Source organism: Falco peregrinus, chromosome Z, assembly GCF_023634155.1.
Source record: "Falco peregrinus isolate bFalPer1 chromosome Z, bFalPer1.pri, whole genome shotgun sequence".
NCBI classification, from domain to species: domain Eukaryota; kingdom Metazoa; phylum Chordata; class Aves; order Falconiformes; family Falconidae; genus Falco; species Falco peregrinus.
Window position 1 is genome coordinate 71,779,786 of NC_073739.1, and position 16,182 is coordinate 71,795,967.

Consider the following 16,182-nt stretch of genomic DNA (forward strand, 5'->3'; position numbering starts at 1 on the left):
AAGTGAGGAGATACTATAGAGAAGTTGAAATATTTCATTTTGACATTTTCCTACAAAATGGTTCAATGGTTTTTTTTCTGAATTACAGTTCATTTTACAGCTGAGTTTGTTTTAATTTAAAATACAGTAAAAGGAATCCAGAAGTGACATAGGATGTTTAGGATGTTTCAACAAGTGGAGAATGAAACATTTCATTATACCTGAAAGAGACTTTCTTTTTTTTTTTTTTTTTTTTTTAAAGCAATCAAAAAATTGTTTCATGGTGTCCTGGAAGAATATTGTCCCCAGTTTTTCAGTTCTCTCACTGAAGTGAAAAATCAATTATTTGTGCAGCCCTAGTTGTGTAATGAGGCATGTTGAAGAAAAACTTTGGTTAGAGTTGCAAGTGCTCCTGTACTAAAATTTTGGAATTTTAGATATATCTGGGTATCTGAGAGACATCTGAGGAGCCAAGTGGGGGAAGAGGGGAAAGGAAGAAGCTCACCACGCAGGATTATATCATCTGACTGCAGCTCTCTTTGTTTGAAGGAATTTTGTTGCTTCATTGATGTTGCAATTCTGGGTTTTCAGTGTAGCGTGGAGGTGGACAAGTCCTTCTCCATCTTCTAAGAGTCTTTCCATCTAACTCCATCCTTCCAGGGTAAGCCATTCTCTTCAGAAAGATGACACTGAAGTCCAGGAACGGAGTGATCTATCAGTTCTTCTCAGATTTTTTACCCTGTTCTGGGAAATGGTTGATCACACTAAAAGCCTAAACAGATCACACACTGTTGATCACACCTAGCACACCACCGATCACATCAGAAGCCACTCTTCTGTACCATTTCCATTGTAGCATTATTAAACCAAGCATGTGTTATAGAGTTAGTTGAAAAAAATGCCCTAAATTTCTTAGGAGTTGCGACTGCATTGGAACACAAATGTCACTTTGCAAATTCAGTCCTTCAGAAGGGAAGACAGAAATACTTCCCTGTGCCAGTAGCTGATTACATGCATGGTCACTTTGCTTTATACTGGCCACACACCATTACAGACGCATAAATTCTTGCCCAAGGATGGCATGGCTGTTTTGTACCCTGATTTCCAAATGAAAACACTGCTGACAAATTATGGAATAACCAGAGATCTTTGTTCTGCATGGGGGTACAGAAGACTAAGCAAGGCCACTGTGCCAGTAATATCTCCAAGTGAGGCACTAACGCTCCTTATTTAGCTTTTCCCATCACCATAGTAATTCTAGAAACACAAAGATTGTTACCCGTATTGAGTAAATGACTGTGTAGATAACTAGAAAAAAACTGGGAAAAGCTATGCTTATGTAGTATAGAACACATGTCTTCTCTGAAGTTTTTTTACAAAACTGGTTGCATTATATATTGTTTTCACTCAAAATGCTACAAACAAATTTCCTAGAGGTCATTGTCCAGTGGCTTGTCATTGTATGTTCAGGAAAGCAGGATTTCTCCCTGCTGCCGCCATCTGCTCCAACCAACACAACTTTCCAGATGCAAGTGGTTCAGCTTGTGTTTTATATACCTTCCCAGCCCTTCTGACAAGACATTCCCTTTCATTAGATGATAACTGCTAGATGACGTTGTTGGCAAATGAACTCTGACCCCATCACAAACCACTTCTATGAGAAAAGCAGGGGATTGTCTAGGCTGGCTGTAATGTTATGACTGTCTAATACCCCGGTCAATGGGTGTTTTCCACCACCTAATTATACATCCCAAATGAACTGGCAGCTTTGCAGTAGCTGAATCATTGAAAATGTAAATACTTATTTTTTAATGTGTTTTGCAGATATCAATATGAATTTATATAATTTAATTTGAACAGGATAAACATTGGTTCTTTTAATTTTTAATGTTCTTCCCTGTCCCCTTCTACTTGTTTATTTTTGTTCATGAAACCGTAAGCAGAGGTTTGAAGTGAGGAAGCCTTGCTATATCAAAGCCCTGCAGTTCCTGAAATGCCATATTATAAGTTTGTGAACTCTGAGTTTGTGTGAAGCTTCTGTTATAGACCCTTTGAAAGAAACTTTAAATCAGAAAAGAGCAGTAATGTAAAACTATTTTTATTGAAAATACATCTACAAAGTAATGTTTCACAATCCACTCTGGATGCATACAATGCAGTACCAGTGAGGGATGGGGAAGGGAATCTTTCTATAATACCTGATTTTTGTAAGAACAAAGTTAGTATAAAAAAAGATCACATTCTTTGTGACACAATTCATTTTTCTCAGCTGATGTCATAGAAAGACAGCCATTTACATTGTCTTTGCAATGTATTTCCAAACAGAATCTTAACAAAAAATTAAATTGTTATGCCATAAATTCTACAGTTAATGTTTATACACACATTCTGAATACAGTATCTATATAAAAATATCTCTAAATACATATCAGAAAATGCCTGTCTGTATCCTAGATTGGCATTTTGTTAGAAAAACCCCCAAACCACATTTGTTTTCTTTTAGAGACCTGTTTAGAGCTTTGTTGGTTTGATTGCTCAATGCTCTGTGTTAAACCCTGCACACTTCATTCACTGGAGAGTTCCTGCTCATACTGTCTGGGTTACCCAGCTGGAGGAGATGGGCAGGAGTTTTCAGTCCTAAAAGAAGTCTTGCCTGGGAAAAGATTTGCCTTCACCCAGCATGCTAACATTTTCACTACAGTTACTTGGACACAGTATTTATGTTCTTTTAGTGACAGAAACAACATATTGAATGTTTTTTGAGAGGTAACTGGGGCATAGCAAGGGAATCCTTCATTTCCATCATCAGAATTTTTTGGTAGAGGGAGAGAGAAAGAAGAAAACTGAACATTTTAAGAAAAAAGATCACTCAACACTATCGTGCCTGTCGATTAGTATTTTTTCATTCCCCCAACTGTAACTGCATTATAAAACCTTCCACTTTAACCTTTATAATAATACAAGGCAAAAAGGAAAAACTACATAATTTATATTTCTAAAAAAGGGCTTCATCAGGGAATAATCTTGAAATTAACAAAAAATGCCACAAGATTACAAGTGCATTGTCTCCCTTTTTTCATTCTTTTCTTATCTTTTCCCTGAAAGAAACCTACAATATTGCGATTTAAAATCCTTTCTAATTAAAACTTCAACGTTTATTATAGTACTGACTATTTTGCAATTTATATATTTTTCCTAGTAAAAAGTAAAAAAGCACCCATTAGTTTTGCTTTCTAAAGGGTTATTTTTTCTTTTTGAGATGCTACTGATAAACACCAGGATTTCAAAATTTCACATTGACATAGGGAGCCTTCTTCAGATGGAAAAAAGTAAATCCAGCTAACAGCTCTGATAACTTATCAATGGGATGACCAAGCATTTGGGAGGTTTCCAATCAGAAAACCTCCTGTTGGTCTCAGGGGTTCAGATTTAGAATCCAGTCCCTTTAGGATCTGAGCATCTCACCCTTCTGCACCTTCTGCAGAAGGCTGGCACTGCCTTCTATTCCTATTATTGCTTATTAAGTAGATAACCAGTGTATCCAGAGTATGCTATAGGTTTTTTTTTTCCAAAATGAGATGAGATGTTTTCTGTCCCAGAGGTCCCAGCCTAGGACCTTGCTCTAAAGAACAGACACACAGATTGTTCAACTGAGTTGTGGTGTTGAAATTAAGGGGAAAAATCCAGACTGGAGGTACCTACATATATGTAAATGTTTGCAAGCCAGTGGGAGCTGACTAGGCTAAGTTTTTGTCAAGATCAGCTGAGGCTAATATGAAAAACTGTGTCTAGATAAAATAACTTTCTTAGAAATATTTCAACTCAGCCGATAAAAGAGCTCATCTAGGGTATATTTTTTATTTATATATCTTCCCTCTTTTTATCCTTTCGATTAATGTCCTTCTTTTTATTGTCTTGTTACTATTTTAACAATGATATAACACTAGAGAAAAAAATCAGATAAAAAAAGATCAGATAAAAAAAGCAAAAATCCTGTAAATTTACTTAGCTGGATGCAGTTACCAAGTTAGAAGTATTGCTTGTGTGTTTAGATGTTAGGAATTTTGCAACAAGTATTTAAAAAAATAAAACCGTTTCGGTCTCTGTTGTCTGTTTTTACTTTCCAGTTCATGTTAAAAAAAAGTTTCACAGGACTGAGTAACATATACACTGAATTTTGTTTTTATTCTATTGAAAATCTCTCTTTTTTTATCCCCAGTTAGCACATGTCTAGCAGGACCAGTGTTGTTGCCTGTCAATATTTTTAAGTGGGAAGTCAACATATAACACGATCACTGCTAATTAATTCTTTCCAGTGCTACTATAAAGGGAGAAATCAAGGAATAAATGAACTCTGTGATTTTAAGATACAAAAGGCTGGGAAAAGTGTGTATTTTCCACACTTGTAATGTTGGACTCATGCTTTCTCTACCCTACATCTTGGTTTCACTATCTACTGGCTTCTCACTCTCATTTTCTTGTGAGATCAGTTGGTATGGTTTCTTCATTTCATTCTCCTCTATCACAGAATTACCCATTTCAGCATCCCTGTTCTTCAGCTCATGCCGTGATAAATGTTCAACAATTCCTGCTCCAATGGAGTCTCCCAAGACATTGGTAGTGGTACGGAGACGATCCCTAAGGAGAAATAGTAAGTTAGCCTTGATTTCACTTGTTCAGGGAAACATGCAGACTAGATGTTAAAATGGCCTTTAAACAGCTACTAGATGATTCAGCTGTTTTTTACATATTTCTTTCTCTGAACTGCTAATGCCATTATTTCTTCTACAGAGATTAACAAATACACTAGGATTTGGAGTCACAAACACGTTCATACTCTTGGCAACTTCACAGCAAGAAACAGCTGAGTGATGAAGATAACAAAGGGAGCATATGGCAGATGCTTCTTGGAGGCATTTTTGTACTTTGGTGGTTTGGGTTGGTATCCTATGAACATGTAAGCCAATGAGAATCTACCTTGTTAGGGTCATTTCTCTCCTTACCATGACCTATGGTCATTAATTTAGGGTGGAATAGTGCTGAAATAATGAAAATTAAACTACATCTCAGCCCTCTCAGAAGGCTTTGCCCAGAAGAGGTAGGAGGCAGATTGGCGGGGAGTGCCTGGCACTGTTACTTAGTAAGCGTCCACATATATAAGGCTGTCTGTGGGCATGTGACTAGACAATCATTTGAAGACACTATGTTCTGATAACAACATGGGCAGCTTCTTGCAGGGATCACTTAGGAAAACTGAAGGGTAAAAGCTTCTAGAAACTGTAACTGATAGGTGTTAGATGAAACAGAGGTCAGAGGAAACCTGCCTTTGATTTTCCCCATATACCTACAGGTGTCAGTTAGTTTTCCACAGACAGAGGAATGGAAAAACTGAGGGGCAATACATCTGATGGCTGGATAAAAGAATTAGACAACTGGTTTTCATTTCTCTGTCCATGGAGTGACATGTAAACCTTTCCTAGATTAGATAGTCAGCAGGGCTGCAAAGAACCGGGTTGGATCTGAACCAGCTCTGAGCCTGATTGATGGGAAGGTTTTCATTGCCATCCTACAAAAATAGAAGACTAAAGCAATTATTTGCTAATTTTGTACAGTGCATCTGAAATTTTTCTTAGTACTCTAAGGATTCAGATTTTTAAGTAACCCTTTTGCATGCAAGAGGAGTCATCATTAACACCCCTCACCATCTGCTCTAATACCTTAACCACAAGAAATTGTGATTCTTTTTAACACTTCCTTCCAACTGTCTTCCACAGCAAAAGTACACTGCTGATTGCAGTATTGCCAGAATGTCCCTGGCTATTGTACTTCTAAACATGGTCTAAGCCTTTAGTGACTCCACAAAAATACTTACAAGAACCAGTCCACCGCAATGATAAGAGTGATATCATCTGTAGGCAAACCTACTGATGTAAGCACAATGACCATGGTGACCAGTCCAGCTTGAGGAATGCCTGCAGCCCCAATACTGGCAGCTGTAGCTGTGATGCTGTGCAGAGATGGGAAGAGCAATTAATTGCATTCCATAATAAACTCCCCTTATCACCTGGCAAACGTTAAAAACAGATATGAAGCAAGAAAGCATTTGCTCAGGAGTACATAAAAAGATGATCCCTGTCCCTTACCTGAGCACTGCATAGCTGCAGGGGGGTATGGATCTTAATTCAAAATGTTTACACTAAACCTTTATCCAGAACCCTTGAAACAGGATTTTGTTAGGTGTAAATCCCCTACTAGATGCTAAGGGCTAGACAAAAGCATTATAGCTACATGCCCACACCCACTGAACAAACTCACTCCACAAGCTTGAACATGTTAAAAGAGAAGTTGAGGAGGTAATTTTGTCCTGGCAGATCTAATGCAAGAACTTTTGTTCTCTATCCATCTCACTGTAACTTCACGCCAGATGAAGTATCTGTCCTCCAGCAGCTGGCGTTCTGCCATCAGAAAAGAGAAAGCTGCCAGAAACCCTGTCAAGATAGTAACTTGACAGAAATATTCACACCTGGTTTGAGAAGAATTTATTTTGTCAGGTGGTTTGGCAGGGAGTAGCTCTAGTACTAATGAACAAGGAACTATTGCCCTAGAGTGTGAAGACAGTTAGGCCTTCTGTTGATGAATATTGAATTACGCTGGTGGTTTTTATGGAGAGAAGCACTTCTGCTTGAAAATCTTCTACATTCCTGGTTCCACCGTATGTGTACCGTCAGTGTTCCAGAGTGATAAATACAAGTGTGTCTGTCCTGCAGTGTCCCTCTCTCTCCTTGCTGACATGTATTTCTTCTGCACATGTACCCATCACCCTTTCCTCTTGAACTGTTTGAGTAACATAGCAAAATTAATGCATATCAGTTATCATTGAGTGCTGTTTAGTGGGTTGTTTGCTGTTCTATTTCAAACATGAAGACTTGTGTGCTTGAAAACATACCTGTTTTCTCCACCTCTGTCTGTTGGTGTAATAAAAGATGCTAGTGCCCTTTACACAGCTTTCTCTGCTTGTACCCTGAAAACATCAGGACCAGTAAAACACTATCTCTCCTAGAATCAGCACTGCGATGCTCTTATGCTGCTGCTTTGTACATGTATCTGGTACTGATTGTAAGTCTGTAGCTACCAACAGCTGCATGAGCCTTTAAGAAAACTTAAAGGCCATTAAAAACTGTTCTTATTGACTCTACTAAGCGCAGTGATAGGTGTGTCATGTTACAGGTTTTTTTAAGGTTTACCTAATGGACAATACATGCTGGGGGGCATCTTCTGTGCAGAAGATGTGATTCATTACAGTTACTCATCTGCTGTTAGCAGTTCTTGTGTTTAGCACTAGATGGTTTCATTTAATCCCACATATAACAGCAAGAAGGAGTCAACACAAAGGTGCTGTTATTAGACGTAGGTAATAATGGCTTCTGTACCTGATTGTGATAATCTGCCCAAAGTTCAGATCAAAGTTGTTAACCTGTGCAATGAAAATTGCAGCCAAAGCCTCATATAAAGCAGTTCCATCCATATTGATTGTAGCACCAACTGGGAGTACAAATCTCGTAACTCGTTTGTCCACTCCGTTTATTTCTTCTAGACACTTAAATGTAACAGGTAGTGTTGCAGAACTGAAACAGAAAGAAAGAAGGTAATCTATGATATAAATTCTACAAAGAGGGAATGAAAAGAGTGTCAGGCATTGTGATGACAAGAGAGATTGTTCTGTTTTTCTTAATTTTTATGTGATCTACCAGAATATTTTTTTTAAACATGCAAAGGCTGAACTTAAAGACTTCTAATGACGGACATTCTCCTAATGCTCTTGGAAACTTTTTCTAGTGGTTAATTACTGCTACTCTCTATATAGTCCCTAGTCTGAATGTGTCTTAACTTCAGTATTTTGATATGAGATTCTTCTGCTAGGCAGAGGAATCTATTTAAAAATTCCTACTTCTCATTTTTTATGTTAGGATTCAGTCATCCCTAAACATTGTTTTCCTGAAGTTATACGAAATAAGCTATTCAGGTCTTCAGTAAACAGTAAGTTTTCTTTTTTTTTATTTGCTGGGCATTTTGTTGGACGGTTACATTACTTTACCACTTGTGGGTTAACACCATAGGCAGCTAAGCACCACACAGCCACTCGCTTACTTGCCCCCGCACCCTGAGTGGGACAGGCAAAGACAAAGAGAACAGTAAAAGGATAAAAACACAGAGGTTGAGATATATATAAAAAAAATATTAGTGCATCAAGGATAAGTGGAAGAAGAGAGAAAGAAAACAAAGCAAAAGAAATGATGCAAAGGCAATTGCTCACCACCTCCCACAGGCAGACCAATGCCCAGCCAGTTTCTGAGTAAAAGATGGCTAGCCTCCCTAAAACCCCCTCTTTGACCTTTTGTATTGCTAAGCATGATGTATATGGCATAGAACATCTCTTTGTGTACTTTCGGTCATATGCCTGGTTGTGTGTCCTCCCAACCTATTGCGCGCTCACTGTTGGGCAGACTGAGGAACAGGGGAGTCCCTAATTCTGTGCACTCACTGTTCAATAGCTAGAGCACCAGCCTGCAGTCAGTGTTGTCTTGGTCACAAATCTAAACCACAGCACCATATGAGCTGCTATGAAGACACTTAACTGTCCCAGCCAGGGTCTCTACACCACTTATTCTTGTTCCCCTGCTGCTAGATCCAAATAAGATATAAACTGTAATTCCATTTGAAGATGAATGCAACTGAACATTTGGGCTTCCTGTGCTACAGGAGTACCCAGTCGGCCCACGGGATGCCAAGATCCCTTTCAGAGGCACTGCCTCAGGAGGAAGGATAAGGTGGCTGCCTCTAGGAGCTGCCTGGGCTTGCTCTTCTGAAGGATATATCTCTGTATCTGATCACACCAAGGTAAAGAGGTTTTTCAAGACCCAGCAATTCAGATTACTCTATCTCAGTGACCTCTTCATTCTTAGCTACTTATAAAATGTAAAGTAAAAAAGAACTGTGGAGGATTGTGCTAGAAAAAAACTCTTTTCTGATGGTCAAGCTACAGTTGAACTTTAAGCAATTTTTAAATCCACTTGTAGTATATTATGCTCTTTTGCATTAAACCAGGTTCTTGCTGAGAATCTCGAGCACACCAAGTGCAATGTCTTACAGAAGCTGGAACACATCCTTTTAACACTGTTACTGTTACCCACCGAAGCTGTAGTTTTGTTTTATTTTCTCTTAAACCATGTTGACTGACATTAGTTTTATTAAATCCTTTTAAAAACCATTGCTAATCAAATTCTCTTTTAGGTGTTTCACAGATTTGCAAGGATTGATATCAATATGTCAAATGTGAAATTAATAATTATCTCTCTCTACCAATTAATGTACTGTCATGATTTTCTTAAGTCCTCAGGAGCTTTTTCAATGGTAGAAAACTTAACCAGATTCTACATCAATGCTCACAATAGCTTCTTATCCAGATCTTCGAAGTAATTCCCAACACCAGGGACTTGTATTCAGTAATATAGAATACCTGACCTAGAACATCTGACTTCAGGAGACAGTTTTAAAATCTATTAAAATGAAAGGTGTTTTATGAAAGGTCATATGGTATAGAAATGTATATTTTATTACAATAATGTTTCCTGTCACCATAGATGCAAACAGTTTTTTTTATTCACATGACATGCCTATGACTGCCATCAAAAAAGAGCCAAAGTGGCATTTCTGTTGCAGGTTGTGTATCAATCACTGGCTACCAGGATTTTGAGCACAGAATGTCAGCTGCAACTAAGGGCTGTCAAGCTCACTCAGAACCCCCACTGAACTTTGTTGTTTTCTGATCCATTTTGCCATGCATGTCCTTTGCCAGCTGCATCCTTTACCAGCAAGCCACTACAAACTGCTTAAAAATCTCAAACACTGAGGCTAATCAAAATCACAAGTGTTCCAGCCATTCAGTCAGCATCAGCAAACAGGCTCATTTAATCTCTGTTCAGGGATTCTTATAGAAAATAGAGTTCAAGTCAACATAATAATTATCTCTATCGGAGAGCAGCAGGTCTGAAATAAAGTGTCCAAGTGAATACTTGAATACAGAGCTAACCAACTACATTAGGCATCTTTTTTTCCTCAAACCAGTAATATTATAAAAACAGTATGGCCTTAAGATACTGTATTATACCTTGAAGATGTTCCCAGAGCTGTGACTAATGCCTGGATTAAGCCTCCAATAAATACCCAAGGGTTCTTACGGGTGATCAAGAAGTAGAGAAGAGGTAGGACAATGACAGCATGAATTAGCAAACCAATGATAACTGTTACAGTGTACATGGCCAGCTGACCACCGATCACACCCATATCTTCCATCTCAACAATTTTTCCAGCAATCAAAAAGAGGATTCCAAGTGGAGCATACCTGAAAATAAGAAATCAAATCAGTATTGTACTGAAGAAAACAGAAATTCACTCCTCCATTCATACCTTTTGTGTTTATACACATGCACGACTGTAGGATTTCACTGTAGAGGTGACTATTAAAAAGAAGTTCAACAGTTTAACTCTTTAATTCTTAACTGTTCAACCTGGATTAAACCACAGCAGCAAATGTTTCTGATAGGCTCCATTGGATTCAGGATCTGGTAAGGGTTTCAAGATGTACAGCATGCCTTTCAGACATGTAGGTAGATGAGCTACCTTTGGAATTCAAGTGACATTCAGAAGCTAATTTGGCCAATTCTGTTATAATTCTGTATGTATGCAGGAAGGCTCAGCTGACATAGTTGTGGACTATACAAGTGCTCAGTTCTATCATCTCACCAGTGCTGCTTCCCATGCTGTTGGAAAGGAATGCACAGGGAGCACTGGATAGATACTTTAGCAAGAAGCCACCATTTACAAAGGTTAGCTGCACTGTGGGGCGGCCACAAGGGTGGTGTGATCTGCTTTTTCCTATTGGTGAGCACAGCTACAGATGAAGAAACGGCTATCACTGAGCATAAACTAACATAATTCTGCTGCATCTGGGCTTTTGGTACTGCCTTATTTTTATAAATGTCCACTTGCTTTTTCACACTAAGTTACCATAGAATAAAATTTATCCAGAACATCTCAATTGCACTTTAAGCCATCAAATCCATGTAGAAATTTCTCAGATGTAACAATTATAATTCACTGCTTTATCATCTTAATCATGCTTGTAAAGAAGGAGGAAAGATTTTGGTTTCGTATAGATGCTTCCAGACGGAATAGAATTATTGGAAAAATACTGTTAGTTTTGTATCTGCTATTGCAATGTATCTGTGTGTGCTCTTGGGTATGCTTTTAGACTTGATTTGTTTGTTTGTTTGTTTTCTGCAGTAAAGGAGGGAACGAGACATAATTTCCTAATTACCCTTCTACCTGACAAATAACAAATCTTCGTTGTTGAAAAGACTTCCTACCTAACGTTTCAGTGAAAAGGTATTGGATTTATTTATCTATTGAATACAATAAAGAAAGTAGGGAAATTATGTGTATGTGTAAGCAGTGCAGCTACAATGCAAGGATGTGTGTATATGCTATGCAACTGCAGGAACCAGTTTGGTTGGAAACTAACAATAACAAGGTCTTGCTGCATAGAAATAAGATCATGGCAGAGGTTTGTCTGTTTCCTTTAGTGAAGGCAGATTAGGATATAAGGAAACTTTGATAGCATACTGTTGTGATTGCTATCTTTATGAAGACATAGAATGGCTCTGTATGTTTAACAAGGTCTGCCACAGACCCTGATTTTTCTCATGTCAAAAGCTAAACACACTGAAAGAGTAGGTGTGTTCAGGCAGATTATTGACATACAGAATTACAGTTCTTGTGTTGGTTTATGAAAAAAAGCTACAAGGTAGTTAAGAACCTATTGTCTGACCTCCTGCCAAACAGACTCTTGCTATCCGATACCTGACTGTGATGAAAAAATATTGTTAGTACCTTAAGACGGATTTTATCAAAGGGGCACTTACCACATGATTAGAGCTACCAATCGCATGATAGCCTCATTGAGGCTATCAAAGAAGTCTTTTAATGCCTGACCTTGCTCCTTCATGCTTCCGATCACCAGGCCAAAGCTTATTGAGAAGACCACCAAGCCAAGGGCATTCACTCCATTTACAGAACCTGGAACGGGAACTATTTCCTCTTTCATCTGGGTGAGGGTTTCCATTGCTTCTGACACATTGCTTATTATGGAAGCCACTGTGGATGTGTCATTGGATGGAATACCTACTTTAAACATTCTCTTTTCATAGTTAGTTTTGAACTGTTAAAACAAAAATAAAGATAGGAATTCTGTGAATTACAGCAAACAAAGGTAAAAATCACACATTAAATTATTAATTATTATTGCAGGACCTTTTAATTCTTTGTGTAGTATTTGTTGGTAAAATGTCTTGTGATAAAAACCTGGCTTTCCTGAAAGCAACAAAAATGTATATGAACTTCAAGAGCTAAGTCTTTTACCTCTAGCTTCCAGAATTCATTTTCTCATAAATATGTCAAAATCAAAGATGCGTATTTGTCATTCTCATGAGTTTTGTGACAAAACTTTTGATTATTAGTTTGCATTGTTATAAATTGCCATTTTTCCTACCAATATATTTCCAACTGTTAAATAAAGAGGTCTCTTTTGGCTAGTGAAAATACTTTCATGAGCTCTGGAATTTCTTTCCTTTTTCATCTCCTTGAATTAGAAAAAATTAGACTGAAAGTATCTTAAATGTAACATTCTTCTTTTCTCCTTTGCAATGGCAAAAGCCGTTAGTTTTCTATGCTTTGCCATGGCAAATCACTGCTTTTCTTAATTAAGAAAAGAGTGCTACCTTAAACAGTTCCCTTATGGAATGGGCAAATCAATTTAAAAATCTCAATATGCCCCTAAATGTCTGCTTTGAAAACCCATCTTTCGCCACCTAATGCTTTTCCAAAGAGAAATGTGCATTCTGAATATTTTGTCTGGGCTTAAAAAGCCCTGCAGCCCTGTCCTGATTAAATTCTCTTGAACACAAAGAATACTAATTATCACCAGTAAAATATTTGTAATATATCTCAGGATGCTAGATACTCTACTAAAGCAATGGGATGCTGGTGTCAAGGTTATTCAGGAACTTTGAATTTTTATTCCTTTAGGCCTGCCAACAAAAGACAAACATTAAATCTAGGAGCTGTAGTATTATCAGTAGTATCTGGAGAATGTTTTGCACTTCAAAAGTATTTGAGTGAAATGGAGTACTTCACTCCATTCCAAATGGGAAACTTAAATATCAGCATCTCTCAAAACTGACCTAATTTTCTGATATTCCCCACACATGAATAGTTGTATGCACTCCTTTCACATATTTGCTGTATCCCCCTGAAGGCTTTAAGTCTTTCAGAATTTCAAATCTAACTTGCTTACAGGAGAGTTATGGAAAGTTTCAGATTAAGATGTATCAGAACAAATCTCCATGGAGGCCAAATGCTCTTGAACTTTAAGTGAAATCTGCTGAAATGTTTCAAGATTTGGGCTCTGGTGAGAGGAGACAGCTGAGCTGTTCGAACAGTTGGCTGACACAGAAAAGCCCAGTTCCACTCCCATCCAACCTGTGATAATTTCCCATTGGTGTCAGTTCTAGTTGGATCTCTCAATGACCAATTCTACTTTTTAAAATGGCAGAAAATTACCAAGCAAAAAAAATCAGCCATTTTTGGGTAAAGGCTATGGAGGTGAAGTAGCTCACTGACTGATGAATGCAAGGGAGGGCAAAACATTGAGACTGGAACTACAGAGCCAGGGAAGGAGGGATGCAGTTACCTCTTTAAGTGACAGAGAAATATTAGAGTGGAAATGGAAATTTTCTAGAAGTTCTCACTAAGTTGTTTTTAATTCAGTCCTGACAGGAATGTTAAATTATTGCCTAAGGCTGTATATTAAACACTTCTATTTTTTTTTCTTTTAAATCTGTATAGGTATGACAATTGTGTTATATGTATATCTTTGTTACTGTTTTTCAGTAGAAAAAAAAATTGGGAAAATTTCCTTAATGCAAATATCTGAAGGGTGCAATTATGCCAGACTTGTGGGCATACAGATTAGACAAACATAAAAAATCAAGCTGTTTAATGAGGATTGGAATTAAAGCCTAATTTCCTAATGAATTTTCTATTAATTTCCTACTTCCACTAGCACTTCGTAACTGACTTTGTCCTGATTCTCCTCTGTTACCCTCAGGTCCTTCTCTCATTCTGTTTGAGTAGGTCAAAAGCGACATGTGATACGGCTGTTAGACGGCATTAGATGTGTGCTGCCTCGCTGCTGCCTGTTGGAACAGGCCACGAGTGGGGTCATAAACTGCTTTCCTTTCAGTGGCAGCACAGCCACAGTTTGTCTGAAAATCACCCCCCTCATGTCAGATTAGGTTGGAATTGGCCACTGGGCTCAAAAACAAAGACAGGACTGGGAAGAATTTGGGTAGCTACAGGGGAGAAAGCACAATCACATCAAGTTTCTTACCTTTAAAAACTCCATCTAGAAATTATTTTAGCTTGTAATATTCATATTCTTTCCTTTTTTGGTGCTAATTCTGGAATGCTGTCCCGGCACGAATATGCTTTTAATTCTTTATTAGTTAAACCTCTTTAGGGTTATAGTATAGATTTTAGGACCTCACTTAGCAAAGTCCATTTCCATTTTGGCTACTAGGCTGGTATAGAGAGATGTAGATACTACCTGTTGAGTCACCCTGCTGGTCAGACTTAAGTATTCAGAAATGTTACTAGGGAGTATCATAGTCTTTCTAGACACCCCCCCACCGCCCCACCCTGTGGAGCAGTGGAGAAACAGTTTATTTAGAGTGAGATTCAAAATGAGAATTAGAGCAACAGGAATAGGAGCAATCATTTGCTCTGGGACAGTCACTGGAGATAGCCTTTCTTTCATCATTGCTACATGAGGTTAAGGATAACTCTGTGGATGTATCTGCCTTCTTATGCCCAAAGTTGTCTGTCAAAGGTCATGAGAAGATTCCTGGTGAAGCAAAATAAATTAAAGAAAACCAAATACATGAAATGCAAAGGGGATGTCTATTGAGGAAAAAGTGCAGGCTGAGCTTTATTCTCATTAGTGCTTTTTCAGATGACACTAAAGGCAAAATACAGGATTGCTTGACAACACAAAAGAAATATTCTGTGTGTGGAATGGTGAAAAAGCCAACTGTTTATAAGAAGTGACAGGTTGAAAGACCACCTTCAAGGTGACAAAAAATGTCAAAGGTTTTGAAATAGATAATAGAAATAGGTAATAGTGGAGTTAACTATTACTGCTCTGCAGAGGAACTGTTGATAAGAGATCAGTTTGTGAGCTTTTATGAGATCCCTACTTTCAGGCAGATCTTTGTCTTCATGGGAATCAGTTATCAGCTGTTCACATAGCTTGAAATGACATTTTAATGTCACACTGTGATTCTGCTAATCCTTGTTCTTTTGCAACAGTAAGTAATGTCAGAAATTAGACAAATTAAAACTGCTCATATGATAGATCGTAGGCTTAAGGGTCTCAGAAGAGCTGCTTATGTTTTACTGGAAGTCCACACACCTACACTGATAATCTGTGATGGGCTAGACAACATCACTGAAATCCTGTCTTTCTGAGGATGGTTGGTGCATTTTGTCTCCAGGAAGAGTTATTTTTGCCTGGTAAGACATTAGATGCAAAATACTCTTAATTTTTCCTTAATTTCATGTATAGAGAACAAAAGAGGAACAAGGTAAATATTATTTAGAACATATTTGAACAATCTATTTTTTCTGCAGTAAAATATAAAAATAATGGCATTTCTGAATTTTTTTACAAGACACAGTGCTAATGAACAACTCAAAAATGAATTTTAATTAAGTTAGCTCATTATGAAATAGACAAAGTAATTACATTGTTGCATAATATAATGAATTAGTTGTTTACATTTCTATTATAATTTTGTTTTCGTTAGTGGTACAAGATACCCACAGTCATTTGACTTGAATATATCACATGACTTTTTAAGAAGCAACATTATAACACGGTAGTAGCACATTCCACTGCTTAACTTGGAGACAAAGTAATTGTATGGGTAACTGCTCTGAAAACTAGTAATTTAAGTCAGTGCTCTGAGATAGTGTAATCAGCACTGTTTGTGCTAAGTCTGTGTGATGGTGTAGTCTTTAGTGAATCGT

General features: G+C 37.7%; 1 protein-coding gene across 1 annotated transcript in view; it reads right to left on the reverse strand.

Annotated features, from left to right (window-relative positions):
- Window positions 1-2,061: 2,061 nt before the first annotated feature.
- The window catches only part of SLC1A3 (solute carrier family 1 member 3), a 68,221-nt gene continuing 54,100 nt past the window's right edge, over window positions 2,062-16,182 (reverse strand). The window contains exons 6-10 of the mRNA XM_005230397.4: window positions 11,961-12,256; window positions 10,148-10,381; window positions 7,410-7,604; window positions 5,852-5,986; window positions 2,062-4,617 (exon numbers count right to left, since the gene is read on the reverse strand). Coding sequence (XP_005230454.1) covers window positions 4,413-4,617; window positions 5,852-5,986; window positions 7,410-7,604; window positions 10,148-10,381; window positions 11,961-12,256 — 1,065 coding nt within the window. The 3' untranslated portion in view covers window positions 2,062-4,412. The remainder of the gene's footprint in view (window positions 4,618-5,851; window positions 5,987-7,409; window positions 7,605-10,147; window positions 10,382-11,960; window positions 12,257-16,182) is intronic.